General features: G+C 39.7%; 1 protein-coding gene across 1 annotated transcript in view; it reads right to left on the bottom strand.

Moving 5' to 3' along the window:
- The window catches only part of LOC133412768 (peroxidasin), a 62,353-nt gene that overhangs the window by 37,851 nt on the left and 6,128 nt on the right, over nt 1-18,374 (bottom strand). The window contains exons 2-4 of the mRNA XM_061696395.1: nt 7,567-7,638; nt 7,109-7,180; nt 2,167-2,238 (exon numbers count right to left, since the gene is read on the bottom strand). Coding sequence (XP_061552379.1) covers nt 2,167-2,238; nt 7,109-7,180; nt 7,567-7,638 — 216 coding nt within the window. The remainder of the gene's footprint in view (nt 1-2,166; nt 2,239-7,108; nt 7,181-7,566; nt 7,639-18,374) is intronic.

Below are 18,374 nucleotides of genomic sequence, written 5' to 3'. Positions count from 1 at the left end.
ACAACGGTCGCAAGTGGATTTAATTTTTTTTTTTTTTTTTAAATATGTCCTCCTCACGGCCACTTCAGCGAGCCATTGAAGCAGCTGGCTGCGAGGGGCTGGAGAGCGCGACGTCAGACCCTGGTTGATATGAAAATTTATATGAAAATATTTACTTTACAGTGAGTATAGGGTTAGTAATTTAGTTTACTTCATCTTTAGCAAATTTAAGTGTTAATAAATGGTTACAATTTTTTTTTATTATTGATTATTCAAGATCAAGAATCTTTATTGTCATTGTTCAAGACATCATACAAAATACGAAATTCAGGTGCACTGAAAAATTAGACTAAACGTAAGTCGTAAAAAAAACATTTGGGGGGGTGATTTCTCAATGAAAGTCGATAGGATAATCGATTCTAAAAATATACGATGGTGACAGCCCTAAACAGTACTCTGATTAAAGTACTTTTATTGGCTTTATTTCAAATAGAAATTTAAAAAATAATAAAAAAAACATGCTCCTTCAAAGTTTTGCGTTAGACGAGCGGTCCCCATGGGTCACTTGCAACGAGACATCCACAACGGAAGTTAATTTCACATTTGAAAATGTGTTGTATTTTCCAAATGAATTTCTACGGTATTCACAAATCTCCGGAAAACTCCATGCTCCTTGATTTACAGCCACCCTCAGACTTCAGTGAGTCACACTTCTTAGGCGGTTTGTGCACACAATTCCTGGTTATGCATGGTGGGTGGGCCAGAAGTCTGCACGGGAAAATACGTGTACCCGGAAGGTGCGCAAGACAGCCGCGTCGAAAGATTTCTTAAACAGGAAAGTAAGAGCAGCTCTGGAAGCCAACGAAAACAGATTATGTACAAAATAATGCAAAATTTCATTAAACGACAAACCTATAAAATGATGCCTTTTATGGTGCCTAAAATATGTTTCAAAGGGAAAATAACCTCACTTTACTGGCAGTTTGCGAAATTAGATCCCATTATTAGGGCAAACAGCCAACCTACTGACACTACATTGGATTAAAATGTCTTAACACCAGTGTTGCTTTTGCAAGGGTAATTTTTAATGCCACGGTCTACTTTGTATTTCAATTTCTGGTCAATATTTTCCCCACATTTCAGATGTGGGGTCAGGATTAGCTCAAATAAAATCAATGCTGGAGGGCCATGTAGGAATGTGAGTACATGTGCCTTCGGATCAACTATAGTATGTCCCCAAAGAAGCATGTGAGGTCAGGCTTCGGCATACGTATGTTGCCTTGTAGGATATAGTCAAACAATTTCTCTGTATGTAATCTGTTTCAGAACTTGTTGTTGCTTCCTTATATAACCCTATATTATTGTGAAATTCAAGGGATCTGCTGGGCAGTGAGCCTGGTGTTGGAATTGGATTTACTGAATTAGCCATTTGTTCTGCATTAATGCAACTAAGTGAAGTCACCGATTACAGTGGGTCTCATTTGCTGAGGAAATTGTTTATATCAACCACATTCATAATTGGTGATGGTTAAAGACATTTGTTTATCACTATTATCACAGTATATACAATTCAACAATTAAAATTATAAAACCACTGATGAGCGTTATTTCTTTATTCATACAGGACACAGATCTTATGTTTTGTTTCTTGATTGGCAGGCAGATTTTAACAGACAAGAAATATGTTCTAACAAACTAGTGGATTCTCAGAAATTTGCACAGTAAACGACAGCAAAAGCTTGAGTAGCAAGACAAACAGTCCAGCTCGACATTATGATGACACTATCAGCAGCGCAAACATCATGCTACAAGCATGGGGGTTGGGGCGATGTAACTGCAAATCTGTCGTCCAGGCTAAAAGACATGCGAGTCATGCAAAAAGGGTCAGCGCGGCACACAAGGGTGTGTGCACAAACGGCATGCATGGTGGAGGAGGGAAGATGAATAGCAGCGCGCATAGGGAGGAATAACTGCACTGACAGACAACTGAGCAATGCTATGATGATACTTTGTGAAAGGCCTGCATAGTCATGCCATGAAATAACTCATGACCATGTAGAACTTTCGATTCTTAATTACTTGTTGGAAGCAGCTGATTTGCGGGTAGCGGGGACGGAGAGACAGTAGGCGGGAGGAGCAACAGTACGTAGGAGAATGGAAAAGGTGACGAAAAAGTTGGTCACTTACAGTTGCTCAAGAGAGACAAGCCCCTTAAATGCTTGTCTGTCAATTGATTGGATTTCATTCTTGTACAAATAGCTGAAAGGAAAAATAGCCAGTAACATTAGTAACACACTCAGATATCTGCATCATCTAAATATCGCCTGGTAGTTAAGACTGGCCTTGTGCAGTACGGTAGACGAGGGCAGCGAAGACTGTTTTCAATTCACACACATGTACTGTACTTGGAACCCTGTTGCAGCAAACCAACCAAACTGCCGCTAATCTACTTCTTTCACCATTTGTTCTCTCTTTAGCAGCAGACCACAGAGCAATTAGATACTGTGCACACTGCACTGAATAATCACTGTGCTTTTTAGGTGTTTATGGTCACAATACAAATGTAACAAACATTACAACTGCACACAACAGCTCTTTATAACACAAGGAATCACATTTATTAACCACACTAAGAGGCAGTAGAATTGGATACAATGAAGGAAAAGTATATTTAGCGGATATGCCATTATTATAAATATAAAATATAATGATAGAGCTAAACCTTTTTTGAAAATCCATCTATGCATTTTCTGTACCACTTATGCTCACTTATTAGTTTAAAAAGTATTGCATAGTAATATACTACAATTTTTCTGTGTTAAATTTTGAAACTCCAAGTATTTCAGTAAGTGTCCTTTAAATGGTTAAAAATAATAACGACAAGGATGTTTTTAATGTCATAAGTTCCTTGGACTCCATCTCAGCCTTGTTCTGTGACAGAACCCCCTTGACGTAATAAATGTTTCCTCCTCCATTTTACACGCCAAAAGAAATGTGATACAAGGAAAGCAATGGCTTGCAGCTGTCTTTCATGTCCTGTCTATTTTGCACTTTCCATCATCGCACCCGATATGGAGCTTCCTTGCTGCACATGTGATACAGTGCATGGAAAAATAAACACCCTTTAATCATTGCATTCTTGCTTCTTTGCTAAAGCGAGTCTGTGTCGGCACTATAAGGTTTCAGTACAGCGCGGGTCAAATGGGAGATAATATGTGAAATTAAGATGCCGAAGAAGTCACAACCACAATAGTCACATTCAGGTGAATGGAACATGTCATCAGTTAGTGGATAATTTCACAAATAGGTGCACTGTATTTTCAGCGGATTCCTATGAATAATAGTATTTACACAACTGATCATTACACCTCCAGGAATTGAGAATATCCAAGTATAAATAGGGCCCGAGCGATATGGAATTTTTTTTTAGGCCATGCCAATGCTGATGTTTGGCAGGAAAAAAAAACGATAACAGATTAATCGGCCGATTTATTGAAAATATTTATAGTTAATAACTTCTTTTGGATGGCGGCACGGTGGGCGACTGGTTAGAGCGTCAGCCACACAGTTCTGAGGACCCGGGTTCAATCCCCGGCCCCGCCTGTGTGGAGTTTGCATGTTCTCTCCGTGCCTGCGTGGGTTTTCTCCGGGCACTCCGGTTTCCTCCCACATCCCAAAAACATGCATTAATTGGAGACTCTAAATTGCCCGTAGGTGTGACTGTGAGTGCGAACGGTTGTTTGTTTCTATGTGCCCTGCGATTGGCTAGCAACCAGTTCAGGGTGTACCCCGCCTCCTGCCCGATGATAGCTGGGATAGGCTCCAGCACGCCGTGACCCTAGTGAGGAGAAGCGGCTCAGAAAATGGATGGATGGAACTTCTTTTGGAGTTGCTAAACGCTTACAACAACAACATTAACGGAAGATCACATTTCCTCGACTCCTATTATTTTCTTTGCCATGAAGTCATGTCTCCTATGAACCCCCCCCCCCCAAAAAAAAAAACAACTAACAGAGTGATGAACGGTTGTTCACTGTGAAAACTTACATTATTTCTGATACAACGATGTTAATGCTAACAAAAACAGACTGAGTAATTTAAGATATATTAGCACGACGTTAGCAATGCAATGTGAACGAAAAGCATGACCAATGCCACAAAGCACACGTCATCATAACAAATTAAACGGGAGACTTGTTGGGTCATTGGTATTTTCACAAGGTCGTTATAACTCATAAACTTACCTGTCGCAAAGCACCGCTCGGCCCACTCCTGTTACTGAGAAGACTCAGATTGAATAACGTGACGTCACAGCTCCAAGTAGTTGACTCGTTCTGCACTACTCAGACACCAAACAGCATGTACCGGTACAATTTCATGGACTGGACTAAGAATAAAATGGACACCCAAGAATGTCATCATCTTTAATTTAATCGGTCGAGCCCTAGTATAGAGAGTTATGTTTTCTCTTTGCAGTTATAACAGAACACAGTCTTCTAGAAAGACTTCTACAAGAATGTGTGTCTGTGGGAAGTTTTGTCCATTCATCCCAAAGAGCATCAGAGGTCACTGATGTTGGAAGAGAGAGACCGACTCCCAAGCTCTGTTCTAGTTCAATTTAAATGTCTTTGATGAGTTCTTCCACACCATACTCATCCAACCATGTCTTTTACAGACCATGCTTTGTGCACGGGACCGTGGTCATGCATGAACAGAAAAGGACGGACCTTCTCCAAACTGTTCCTAGAAAGTTTGAAGCATGGAATTGTCAAAATGTCCTGGCGTGCTAAAAAGATTGAAGGGTTAAGATGAGTTGTGTTGTATTAATAAATTATGTATTTGATGAACTTAATAATGAAAAATGTGTGGACATAAGTGACAATGTACTTTGCTGCATAAGACTGGTATTTTTTAAGATTTAGATGACTTGTACACTATGATTTCAAAATGTTCAAATACACAGTTAAAGGTTGTCAAATTCATACTACATATCCTCGATTTGACCTGTTCATGAAGGTGGTGGAATGTGGATGTTGTTTAGATTATGTTCAGCGGACATTAAAGTTGAAGGGGAGACTGGATTCAAAGAAGTGACAAGGTGGGGCTGAAGGTACAGTAAGGTACAGTAACAGCCCTCAGCCGCAGACCGAAACATGAACTGTAGGTAGGGGTCGATATTGAAGAAACACGACACTAACCACATTGGTCAGTACAATGGTTCAATAAACTCTGCTTAAATGAGAGACAACAGCTGTCATTAAAACAGATTGTAAATAGCCACAGAATTGTAATTGAAAGGCCGAAGAGAGGGGACGTACTGGATGATAGGACAGAACAAGTACTGAGACACTGGAGGGTCATTGAGCTGAGAAGAGACAGATTGGGGAAAACTTCCGTTTAACCCCTAACCCACTTAAGTCTACTGATCCAATACATTAGCTGGAGGGTGACATCTTTCCTACATTCACAGGCCAGTAGTTTCTGCTTACAGTTTAACTTTAAGAAGCATCAGTTTATATATTACAAAACCAGCTAAATATTTTACCAATATACAAATGCATACACCCACAAACTAACAATACAAAGGTAATGCTTGAGGTGGGAGACAAATCGATTCTTAGATGCATCGTGATGCAGATGGGCAGGATTCTGAAGACATTTCAATAATTGTTTTTTAAATAATCTAATGCTGGCAGAACAAAAGAAGTGGAACATAGAAACATGGAAGGCATAGTGGTGCATAAGCAATACTTTCAGATCATACCATCCATGATAATACCTTTCAAAAGTTTGGTGTCACTTGGAAATCTTTGAATTGTAGTGTATATAGATCATACAACAGAGTGTTTTCATGACAACCATTAACTGTCTGAGTGACCTCAAACTTTTAAACGGCAGTGCATAGGTTTTTTTTTTTTTTTTTTATACACAATGCCTAAATGTAAATGTTGCGATATTGATATCATACTAAATGTGATCGTGTGCGCACGCAACAAAGAGTCAAGTCACAACATGTCTGAGATCAAACCAGCAGAATATCAGCCTCTGCTGGTTCAATGTCAATCATTTAGTACTGAAAATGGGATTGACTGTTAGGTCTCCAGACTCTATGGGGTCTGCAAAATATTTTGCAAACCACTGAGTCAACATAACTAGCCATTTGCGTGTATAACCCTCACTACTTATATTAAACATTATTATTATTAACCCAAAAAAAAAAGCCTGACAAATATGAGACAAGTCATGAAAATGATTGGTGCATGTCTTGGCACGCAGCCAGGGGTACGTGCAGCTCCTCCACGTAGCTCCTCTAGCTAGCACAATTAATTTGGATTTAAATCCATAAACCATGTCATGCAAAAGCCAAACCAGCTAAATTTGAAAACATGATGACATTCATCTCGTGTTTGGGCTGTATGTCTGTGGTTCTGAGGAAGGTGACCACCTTACATGTCAGCAACATAATATCACAGAGCAGGCGCCGCAGCTTTCTGCAGTGTGAACAAAGACATATGAGAGTGCAAAATTCCTTTGTTATTGATGTGAGTGATGTGTAAACTGATTCATCAAATAATCATTAATATTACTTACTAACACTTAATAATTTCAGTAATTTTAAAGCAGACAAATGAAACTGCTGCTCTGCGTGGCATTTTGCAACGCTAAGAAACATCTTTTTTTAATGTTTTGATCAAATGGTGATGCAAGTAAGTATGCCTGTAATTTATTCTACCCATGGAAATATGAGTGATTAGAAATACTGTCTAAAAGTAGTAGGTATCACAGGGTGAGAAGAAACGTTTAGAAAACAATATGCATCGATTCAATCCATACGGTAACTGAATTGAGTTGTAACTATGAATCGTAATCAAATCGAATCTTGAGCTGGCTAAACACCCCCCGCCAATCACTAAAACACTTTTTGGGTATCATCAGAAAGAACAGTGCTGGCTATGTTATGTGCAGTGATTGACAAAGGGAGAGTTTTGTTTTTAATGTTTTTGCTCACTAAGCAGTCTGGCAGTCATTTATTTTCTCTTAAATTGCAAGTTGGGGATGTTATTTTGGCCAGCCAACACTCATTATATGACCTGGAAAGTAAAACAAGACTGACATCAGCACAACTTACAGATATTTGAGGTTTTCAAGATCTTCAAATGCTCCCCTGGGGATTCTTCGTATATGATTGTTGTTGAGGAGGCTGCAAAGAGATGTTATTTTTAGGTTACATGTAGTATCTTCTGCACCAACTGTAGGGGGCATGCAGTATGATGTCTTAGATTAAGAAAAAGTAAGAATTTAATTTTACTTCTAATTTCACCACATAGTGCACAGGTCATATTTTGCTGGCTGTGTCCATTACAAACCGTGACACACCATTACATGATTACAGTGTAACTCCCCAGTAAAGAGGCACATGACATAATGAAAAAAGGTTAAAAAAAAAAAAAAAAAGTCAGCTATCCATCAACTTGATGATGTGGCTGTAGATGACTCGACAAGACCTTGGTGAATTATTGTTGATAAATATTGTGAAAAATCATTAACATGATCAGTGTACATAGATAAACATCATTATTTACTTACAGTGTGTTGAGGTTCTTTAATCGGCTAAATGATCCCGTTTGTAAATCCTTGATTTTGTTGAATCTTAGGTCCCTGCAAAGCAAAAGACAGTATCAATTATACTCACAAAATGATATGAAAGGAAATTTGAACGAAGAAATCATTATTCAGTAAGAAAGCCATCCATCCATCCATCCATCCATCCATTTTCAACACGGCTTATCCTGGTTAGGGTTGCGGGACGCTGGAAAGGCGGACTACACCCTGAACTGGTCGCCAGTCAGTCGCAGGGCACATATAGACACGGACAACCATTCACACTCACATTCACACCGTCACTGAGTGGGAACTGAACCCACGCTGCCTGCACCAAAGTCAGGCGAGTGTACCACTACACCATTAGTGACTTTCAGTAAGAAAGCATCCTTGTAAAAGTACACAAAACTGGCAGCAGACATCCGCAGGAGATGATGCTCACAAATGACCGGTTATGATCATCATATCAAAGGATATCGAGGACATTACTCATCGAACAAGAATATGTTTGTGAAGCTCATAATCATGAGGGTAGCCCCTATCTATATAACATTTGCCTGAAAGATAATAACCACAAGGCTCATCAAAGTGGTTAGTGAATTGCAGCATCCTTCTTGGTGAACTCTAATTTAAAAAGGGCGTAAAAAAAACGTAATTTCTCATGTAAAATGCAGATTATTTTTCCCCAAAAAAAGTGTCAAAAATCAATGGTGCGCATTATACATAGGTATAGGGGAAATTTAAAAAGACTTTCCCATTTTATAATTGTATGCCGCCATCTAGAGGGTATGAAAAAGATGTACACTTTAATTCTAATATGTGAGCGCCACCTAGAGGCCATGAAAAAGGTGTAGCCTACACTTTCATTCCAATATGACGGGGCTACGTATGACTGCATAATATGTACAGTTGTGCTCATAAGTTTACATATCCTGGCAGAATTTGTGAAGAAATTTTTTTGGTTTTGATTTTTTTAAATACGACAGATGGCTGAACAACAACCATCATTAATTTATTTATGGTTATGTTTTGTTTGATGATCATGCTTTTCTGAAATGCTTAACACTTTAATTTGAATCTCATTAAAATAAAACTAAAATGTGTTTCACCTGGCCCTTCATGTTGTTTTTAAAGAATTGTACTCATCTTACAAATTCTGCTTAGGTAATCAAACATATGACCACAACGGTGTGTTTTCTCATTCACTAAATAAAAGTAGGGCTGTGAATTTCAAAATAAGAGCAAGTAAATAAAACTAAAGTGTTACACGTTCAAATAAAGTGCTTAGCTTCAGAATAATTATTTGAAAAAAAGAACAAAATAAAGATACTACTTCATGTTTTGATCATATGGGTAGAAGCAAAATCATGCATTGTAAAAATGCATTATACATAGGTAGAAGGGTTTTCCAGAATTTTGAGGTCAACTTTGTGTATTATACATGGGTGCGCATTATACACGAGAAATTACGGTAATGCCAACAGCAGAGACTGAAATGACAGTAATCAATGCAGCTCGGATAACAAATAAAAAATGATGAGCTGAAGTCCTTCATACTGCTATTCTCCGTCTATTATTTCTTTTAAACCCACAAAAAAGGCTAATTCGCCATCAAAGTTAGAAAATACAAACCATACGTCACCTGACCTTCACCTTAGCAGTTTGAAAAAAGCAGATAGGAAGCAGCCATGAAGGGCTGTATAAAAAAAAAAAACACTCACCGAACATCTGATTAGGCATACCTGTACAGCGTAATGCTACAAGAGCTTTATCATCAGTTATTATTCATAAACATAATAATGTTCAGTTTTGATTGACACTGTCAGAGGTACTGTACTACATTAACAATTTGGAATGTTTATTATTGCACTTGTAGTTCGCAGTGATGTAGAACTGCACCCTATTAAAATTTAACTCATTTCCATTAGTGAATGAAACAAATCCCAGGCATGCAAATTAAATCTATTTGCTATTATTAACCAGCATCCTGGCATGTAGGTGCCATTTCACTCAACAAACAAAACGAAAATCTAAATGAATCTGTTGCTGGGGTTTTGCTCTCAATTTCTGTAATAAAATGGGCCCAATAACAAAATAAAAACAAATGTATATAGGTCCCTCTCTCTGTACAAGCCCAGCCCCTACACATATGGATTCAATCAGAGTGGCCCAACTTTTTCGTGCGCTGACTTGTTTCATTTAGAGCAAGTGTAGTGGTCCAGGGTGGCTGTCATAATTCATTTGGAACCTTCATTGGCTGTAGGGGGTATATTGTAGGTGTTGTTTCTTAAGAGAATAAATTTCAAAAGGTGCCAATCCCTGTACTAAGAACGATTGAAAATTTTAAAGCAGAGCCACAACCATGTGTTGCATCTTCAAGTGGATTAGAGCATATAATAAACGTCAATCTGTCAAAGGTGTTAAAAGTGGTGGTGAGGGTCTTCTGTGGAAAAATCAGGGAACACTTGCAGGGTGAAGAAAAGCACCACCCTCAGGAATACAAGGCCACAGGCCCAAGAAGCAGACTGCACTTCACGGGCATGCTGAGACAGCTGTCTCACCTACCAGCCTCCAAGCTCTGAGGGATAAAGGCATACAGGGAACTACATGCAGGTTCAAGCAGCGCCGATTTAACACACACGTCTTGAAGGTCATAAGGTGTCATATATGCTGATGGAAGGTTTGAGCACAGATATATTTTCACGTATGCTGCACCAAATCTCAACAAATTGTATCTTTACCATATTGACCAGAATTTAGGACCACGCTTATTTATAACCAGTTCTTTAAGACATATTTGAAAATGAGAAACGCCGTGATCAAAAAATGTGAATAAAAATAAACGTGTTAAATTTTTATTTTTTTTTTTTAAGTCTGTCCATTTTTATGTGTGAAAAGGAAGTCGTTTTTGTCCAGAGATGTATAAAAATGGCCGTACGCCAGCATGTAGATTTTACATTTGAGTCAGGCTGAATCACCAGTGCCTCTGCTGGTTACAGTCAAGTAGTGCATTTTTTTTCAACTTCTCTAAGATTATTCGCAGAATAAATCTACATAAGAGACAGAATTCTGAACAAACAATGAATCGATTAATCAATTCTGCGCATCTAGCCTTAGCACCACATGACCACATGTCAAGTGTGTGTCCTGACTTTCTTATATGCTACACAAGTAGGTGATGCGGGGCTGCCATGGTAACGTCTGTGACAAACCAATGCAGCATTCACCTAATTCTGAAGCTATAATTTGAAGGAATAAATAATACATGCTGTTCCTTTAATGGAATAGATTCAGATATGATATGCGACAGGATGTCAATTAAATGTTTGAACAATCTTTAAAAATGTTTTTGATATTGAATGTTGTGTGCATGAATTTTCATTGTTGCAATAGCTGTTTTTCTGTAGACAACGCCGAATCTGTTACAGCTGCATGTTGTCGACAGCTGCATGGAGTTTGAAGGTATCAGTTGTCGGTGGGATGGGAGCGACTAATTTGGCAGGCGTGAACTAGAAGTATTGTTGCTGATGATATTGGAACCAGTATATCCCATGAGTGCACACATGCTTGCAGGGAGTGAAACGTATCCTCCAATAATGTTGGCACATTCTAGTACATAGTTCATCACTTTATAACAAAAGCTTGTGGTGTCTGCCAACATATGGCCAGCAACCATGACCCATAAAGCACAGTTTCAAAAAGACAACTCCTCAAAGCACACATCCGTTTAAATCGATTGAGCCAACATAGAATCAGAAGTGATGCCCTTCAAGCTTTTAATAAGCATTAAAAAAACTAAGAATTGTGGAAGTTGGTGTGTTAAGCTAGTTTGTGATTGTTTATTTTAGCTGAATAAAGAAAACATGAAATTCATTTAGTAAGACTATGTTTAGTAAATAATGATTTTTGTGAGTTCCGAGTGGCCAAAAATACTAGGTTGTTATCACTTCGCTGCAAGATGTATGAATGAAGTTACCAGCGCTGTACCAAAGTGAACTCTGACAGACTATTGTGGGTTCACCTCAAACAAAAAGACTGAAAATGAACAGCTTTCCTGCCTCAGTAATGAGGGAAACTTGGCAATTAGGCAACAAAAGCACAAGAACTATCGAGAGAAAACAAACAGATGCAATGTAAAGTTTTAGCCACAGGACTTACTATTTTTATTCGCACTGCTGCAGCTCCACAATACTATCACGTTGAAATATAATGAAAAGAATGACCTCTCCAGATCGAGCAACACTGACAATCTCCTTGGAGTGTTTTGGGAACACTGTGTCTCTATGAGATGAGGATAGTGGTCTAGTGAGTGCATTGAGGTAATTTCAGGACAGTTGAGTCGACTTGCATACAGGAAAAACTGGAGTACTTAATGGTCAATGTGTTTAACATGGCAGCAAAGACACACATGGGTGTTGTTAAAGACTGAAAAGAACACAAAGACACATGCAGGAATTTATAGAAACAACCTTCATTGGGTTAAGTCTGAATTCTATCTAATCAATATACAGTATGATAACAAAACACAAATAACCCAAGGGTCGAGTAATGTGACTGAATGATGTAATGTGTGTAGGTGTATGCACTGTAACTTGCACACAGGAGGAATCAGAACAGGGTGAGTCTTTGATTCTGTATGTTGCCTATGGTTCGTTCATTCATTCATCCATCCATCCATGCCGCTTATCTCGTTTAGGGTCATGGTGAGCTGGATCCTATCCCAGCACAACCATTCACACACACTCGCAAAAATTGGGGTGTACGTGTGATGTAATTCTTGATCCTTGAGGTATTTTGACAATACAGTGTTCCCTCAGTGTTTTTCATTTACGGTTTCAGTTTTACGTTTCTGTTTTTTTTCTCTGACTTTTGGCACAAACCTCTCGGGTGGGTGGGCTTTATGAGGAATGCGTCCTCATTGGATAATTTGTTTTGAGTGACAGCAAATGCCCCCGGATGTGATTTCTTTTTTCCCGCGTCACACTGAGCAGCAGAGCCAACGTTAATAACGCAAGATTCAATTTTCCATCACCTTAATAAGGAAGTGTAAGTATCGTATACATTGTCAATGCTGTATGAGGAAGAAGTGATGTTGTAATATTATGCTAGTAACATGTTAGAAGTGCACAGCCACTTTATCAACAAACAACTTTATCATTAGCAGCTAAATACCGTTAGCTATATTGCTAACGTTAGCTACCATACTGACTCGTCCGTACTATAGACTATCCCAGCTATCTTCGGGGGAGAGGTAGGGTACACCCTGAACTGGTTGCCAGCCAATCGCAGGGCACATATAAACAAACAACCATTTGGACCTACGGGCAATTTAGTCTTCAATCAACCTACCACTCATGTTTTTGGGATGTGGGAGGAAACCGGAGTACCTGGAGAAAACTCAGGCAGGAACGGGGAAAACATGCAAACTCCCCACAGGCGGGGCCGGGAATTAAACCCCGGTCCTTGGAACTTTGAGGCAGATGTGCTAACCAGTCGGCCACAGTACCTGTTTTGGCAGACAGTGCCAGACAAATACTACAATACATGAAAGTAGAGTAGCGCGCTGTTGCCTTCATGGTAACGACGACCTTCCCAAAATGGTGGCCACATAATCACGACAATCAGACGGGCTGGCTTATCTTGTGTTAATACCTATGCCCGGGAATCCCAATAGAAGACATATGAGGTCATGCAACTTTCTTGTGTCGTTTGATTGGTGAACTACACTTAAATGTCACTCGTGCTTTAATTGGATTGGCGCAAACGGCGCCCAATACGGAAGTCAAAGTCATAGTCTCATGCACGAAATAGTAGCAATAATAGATAAATAAAATTAGCACACGATATTTAGACCATTGTAACAGAGTAAAAGTACCGTTACTTCTTAACAGCAGATGCAGCGGAAGTTTTTTTCTGGTCTCGTCACCTCCTGTGGCTTATCCAAAGCAGGTCCCGAGCACGCAGGCGGAACCTCATGCCAATATGCTCGCATATTAGGCCGCCGCGGAGTAATATTCACAATTACATCTGTGTGTGGATGGTGGATGTGTGGAATGGATCTAGCTGCCTGTGTTCAAGCAGTATGAAACAGCCTAGGACGACAGTGACAGCAACCACGACCCCCTCCGCGAAAAACTCATCGGAACTATGTGATTCACGTAAATGGCCTATTTTGAGTTCAAAACGGCAAGTTTCGCATGTATGATTTTAAGTCTGTCTGTTCCAAAATTGCACCTAAAGAGTTGGTGTTCTGCTTCAAATAATGTTCGTTATGTACTGTATTGACATCAAAGCAAAATGGTTTTAGTCTCCAGCAAAAATAAAGAATTGGCCTCACTGTTCCAATGCTTGTAAGGGAGTGTATCTGTATCAAAAAACGTAATGTTCAGTTCAGTTCTGCAAATTCAATTTCACATATGGATATATTATATGGAGTTCAACTATATGCGGATGAGAAGCATTACAAAAGAGGTTTCTTTAAGTACTTGCCTAGACCCAAACAATGAACCAATCTGGATGCTGCCCAGTCCTACATCTGAAAACCATGTGTGACTCTCTTCTCCTTTTCTGTTCGTGGTCAAGAAAGTGGTTTAGCTCTGTGACACATGCCCAAGTACACTTTACCACAGACTGTGTGGGTCCAGCACTGTGTGACTCATTAATAGTTAAACAAGAACATAAAAGAATGGAAGAAAACTGCTGAACCCAAAACAGTTGGAAAATAAATACGCCTAAAAAAATGAAAGAAAGAAAGACATTTTATAGAAAGCAAACCAACAACCAACTGTTGAGTGTTGACCTTCGGACCTTCCAAATATATCGCATTATAAATAGGTCATGTAAGTTCTCTTTAACCACGACATAATGTTGCTCTGAAATATCGCATCTCTGGCTGGTCAGTGACTGCACATACTGTACGCAGATTTACAGTGACGTGACAGTTTTATCAGTTCTCGGCCAACAAACCAGTGCTCAGCTCTCCGTTCAGGTCTGGCTTCGTAAAAGAAAAAGAAATTTAAAAAATCGATATCGAATCAATCACTGCTGATACGATCATATAGATTAGCAGTAAATGTTTTAATTTATTTGTGGTGAGTGCTATATATGAGTGCTATTATATGATCTGAAATGTTTCTTTGGGTTTGCTTTGCAGCTCTTACGTGCCTGTGCAGTGTGAAGGGATGCTACACTAGGGCTGGAGGATTATGGAAAAAATAATCATGATTATCTTGATTGTTAATGAAGTCATGACGAATAAACATGATTCTTCATTTATTTAAAAACTTATTTTTGCTTTGTAAAATAACAATTACAAATAAAAAAGAAAAAATAAGACCTTTCCAACTACTCGTTTCCTTTATGTAATAAAAAGTTTCCTTCACTTAAGCATGGAGCGGCACAGTGGGCGACTGGTTAGCACATCTGTCTCACAGTTCTGAGGACCGGGGTTAAAATCCAGCCTAGCCTGTGTGGAGTTTGCATGTTCTCCCCCTATCTGCATGGGTTTTCTCCAGGGACACCGGTTTCCGCCCACGTCCCAAAAACATGCATGGTAGGTTAACTGAAGACTCTAAATTGCCTGTACGTGTGAATGTGAGTGTGAATAAAATTAATTTGTTTATATGTCCCCTGCGATTGGCTGGCAACCAATTCAGGGTGTACGCCGCCTCTCGCTTGCAGTTAGCTGGGATAGGCTCCAGCATACCTGCAACCCTAGTGAGGATAAGCGATGTAGAAAATGGATGGATGGAAATTCAAAAGTAGTTTGTAACAATATTCCCCTAGCTGTATGATTGCTGGAAGGGGCAGTGTAGTTCTTTCAACAACTATCTTGGGCCCAATCTTGCTGTGCAAATTAGTAAAGCTTTGGGGATTTCTGGCTTTGCATTCCATAATGTTGCAGAGAATGAGTGCCTCACAAAGCCTGACTGCAGCAAGTTCCAAACAATGGAACTTCATTTTCCCCCCCTGAATCATTGTCACTCAGTCAGAGGAGTCCACTGTTTTGGGCCAGAGAGGGACATTAAGACACTTAATTCAACAGGCAATTTAAGGCAGTCCACACTTCTGCAAATGTTTCAAATGAATGGCATTCTCCGTTGGAATTCATGGAATGGTACTGATAAGCATATCCAAAGTATGTATTCCCATTGGTTAGGATGCAAAACCATTGTCTTCAGTATCGCAAGGCTATTGAAAGTCATGACTCTTAATTAGTTTTTTTCTAGTGGTACTAATTCTGATGGGTTCAGCTAGGATCTCAATTTTAAGCACAACGGCTCATTGTTTTATACCAAAAAAAAGACAACGATGCACTTATAATGCCACAATATCACGAATATTGTGCCATCCCTACCAATCAACAAACCAAATTACACTTTTAAACCATCAAACTGAAAACGTGAATTGGGAAATGTTACACTTTTTTCCCGACCTGCTCTACTGTGTGTACTATACCGATGTGGGATAGTGGGTTGAAGTCAAAACGGGTATTTGCCGGTTTATGACATAGTATACGACCCCTAACAGTGACCAGAGTGTGAAGGAAGACTCAAATGTCCTTGTACGTTTGTGTTGAAAGCAATTGTCGCTTTTGCTCTTGCACGCATTATAATTATCTTATATCGGAAATGCACAACTATATAAATTGCGGCTCTACAACGGCCCTCTGATAGGAATGAATTTGAAGAACAGAGTCACAGATATTGTTTGACTATCGTGACATATAGCTTGAAAGATCATTATAAACCAGTAAAAAGTGATGTTCTTTCATGTGGAACTGATGTTAAAGACATACTAAATTTGTTCACACTGCAGGGCATAATGCCAGATTCAGATCTTCTGTTAAATCCTATCTTTTTATGAAGCTGTTGTAGCGGACATGCGCCCCGCAAACTGAGGTACCACAGGGACTCCCAACCACTTGATAACCCCACTCCACCACGCTGCCCTGCTGTGAGACAGCCACAAGGAGAATGCCTGGTGTACGTCAAGTGGACTTTAACCTAATTAGCAGCTTCCCGTCCAATCTTGATTCCTGGCTTCAAAAGACTCCTTCCCGTCCAAGAAGACTATGTGGTTAATATTCAAACACGCACATGAGGCGCCACCCACTGGCGTTGAGAAGAACTGCAAGCACCAACCCACGGACTCTCCTTTGATGTTTGTTAACGGAAGATAAAATGTCCGTTTTGATATCTTACAAACTCTGTGGAAATATTCCAAATGTATTATGCCTTGGTGTCTGTGTCACTATTGTCAGTTTGACAGGTCCTCTGCAAGATTTTAAAAGCTGTTCCTCGTGATTTGAAATCAAAGAGTACGAAATGTTGTATTGAACAATAAACAACCGATCTGCCACGACCAAAGTTTAAACAATGATTCTATGCGTGAGAGTACAAAGTTGTGAGTGTTTTAGATTAATATGATTTGAAACCCAGTTGATCAAATTTGTAGATAAGATTCAGGCTGATGGGTGTGGTCTTCTCCAAGTCGGCCATCCCTATTCCTACGCCCCGCGTCTGGGGTATTTAACTCTTAACTCACTCACACCTTCTCCTGCTCGTCTTGTGTTTTTTCTCTCGCCTCGTCTTGCTGGCAGAATGCCTCCGGCCAACCCTGCTCCTTCTTCTTTTGTTTCTGTTGTCCTTGGGCGCCTCCGGTGCCACCACATGCACGAACGCCCACCGCAACCAAGCCGCGGCGTTTTTTAATCGAAGAAGCTGGCCATGCGACTTTGATCGCTTTTCCTAGCCACGATCGGTCAGCGTAGCCTCAGCGAGCAACTACAGACAACCCGTACCGGTACCGCACGCATCTGAGGGCCAGAGCTCGGCCCCCCACCAGTTCGACCGCCAGGAAAGTTATGAGCGCATCCCAAGCGAGACAACAACTTTCCTTTCCCATTTCTTTTTGTTTGTATTTTTGTCCACCTTTTTTCCTTCAACCAAACCTGCTTCGTTTCTGCCTGAGGTCCAGAGGAAGATCTCTCCCTAAAGATCAGCTGATCTGCGTTCGTGAGTCGACACTGCATTCCTAACTATGATGTACAACATCAGTGCCTAATAATTTTTGGGAAATTACTAGCTTCACACGAAATCCCAACTTTGCTTTCTCTTGCTCTGACTCAATGCAGTAAATGCTCAGGTTTCCAACTTTCGTCCAACACACGATGTTCTATTCCCCTATTCGTACACCGATTTTCATTCTTTTTACCATTATTAGTGTTATTTTCTTTGTTTAGTTAGACCCCTTTTGTGTGTTCCCTTTAGATCCATTTAGATGTCATTAAATATACCATAAAATTCCACCCTTGGTTGTATTTTGTGTGTGTGTTCTGAGTAAACCTCTGCCATCTAGAACTCAAAATGTCATAAAGTGTAGCAACCTTCAGATTACTAGACTGATAAAAGGTTTCTCGTCATTTCTCCTAAAGTCTATACTAAAGTGACGTGGTGCCCTTTCCGAGACATTTGTTTGAGTTTAACACCACGTCAAGGTGACGGCTCATTGCTGTATTAACCTCAAAAGGGTGGGTCTAGTAAATACTGAGCAAAGGGTCTGAATCCTTATGGCTGTGTGATATTTGAGTTATTCTTTTTTAATAAATCTGCAAAAATTTCAACAATTCAGTTTTTCTGTCAATATGGGGTGCTGTGCGTACATTTATAAAGGGGGGTGGGGGGATGAATTTAAATGATTTTAGCAAATGGCTACAATATAACAAAGAGTGAAAAATTTAAGTGGGTCTGAATACTTTCCATACCCACTATATATGAGACTACTTATGTGAA

The sequence above is a fragment of the Phycodurus eques genome, chromosome 14, assembly GCF_024500275.1.
Source record: "Phycodurus eques isolate BA_2022a chromosome 14, UOR_Pequ_1.1, whole genome shotgun sequence".
NCBI lineage: Eukaryota > Metazoa > Chordata > Actinopteri > Syngnathiformes > Syngnathidae > Phycodurus > Phycodurus eques.
Note: the sequence above shows the minus strand (reverse complement) of the source record. Positions and strands in the feature narration are given on the sequence as shown.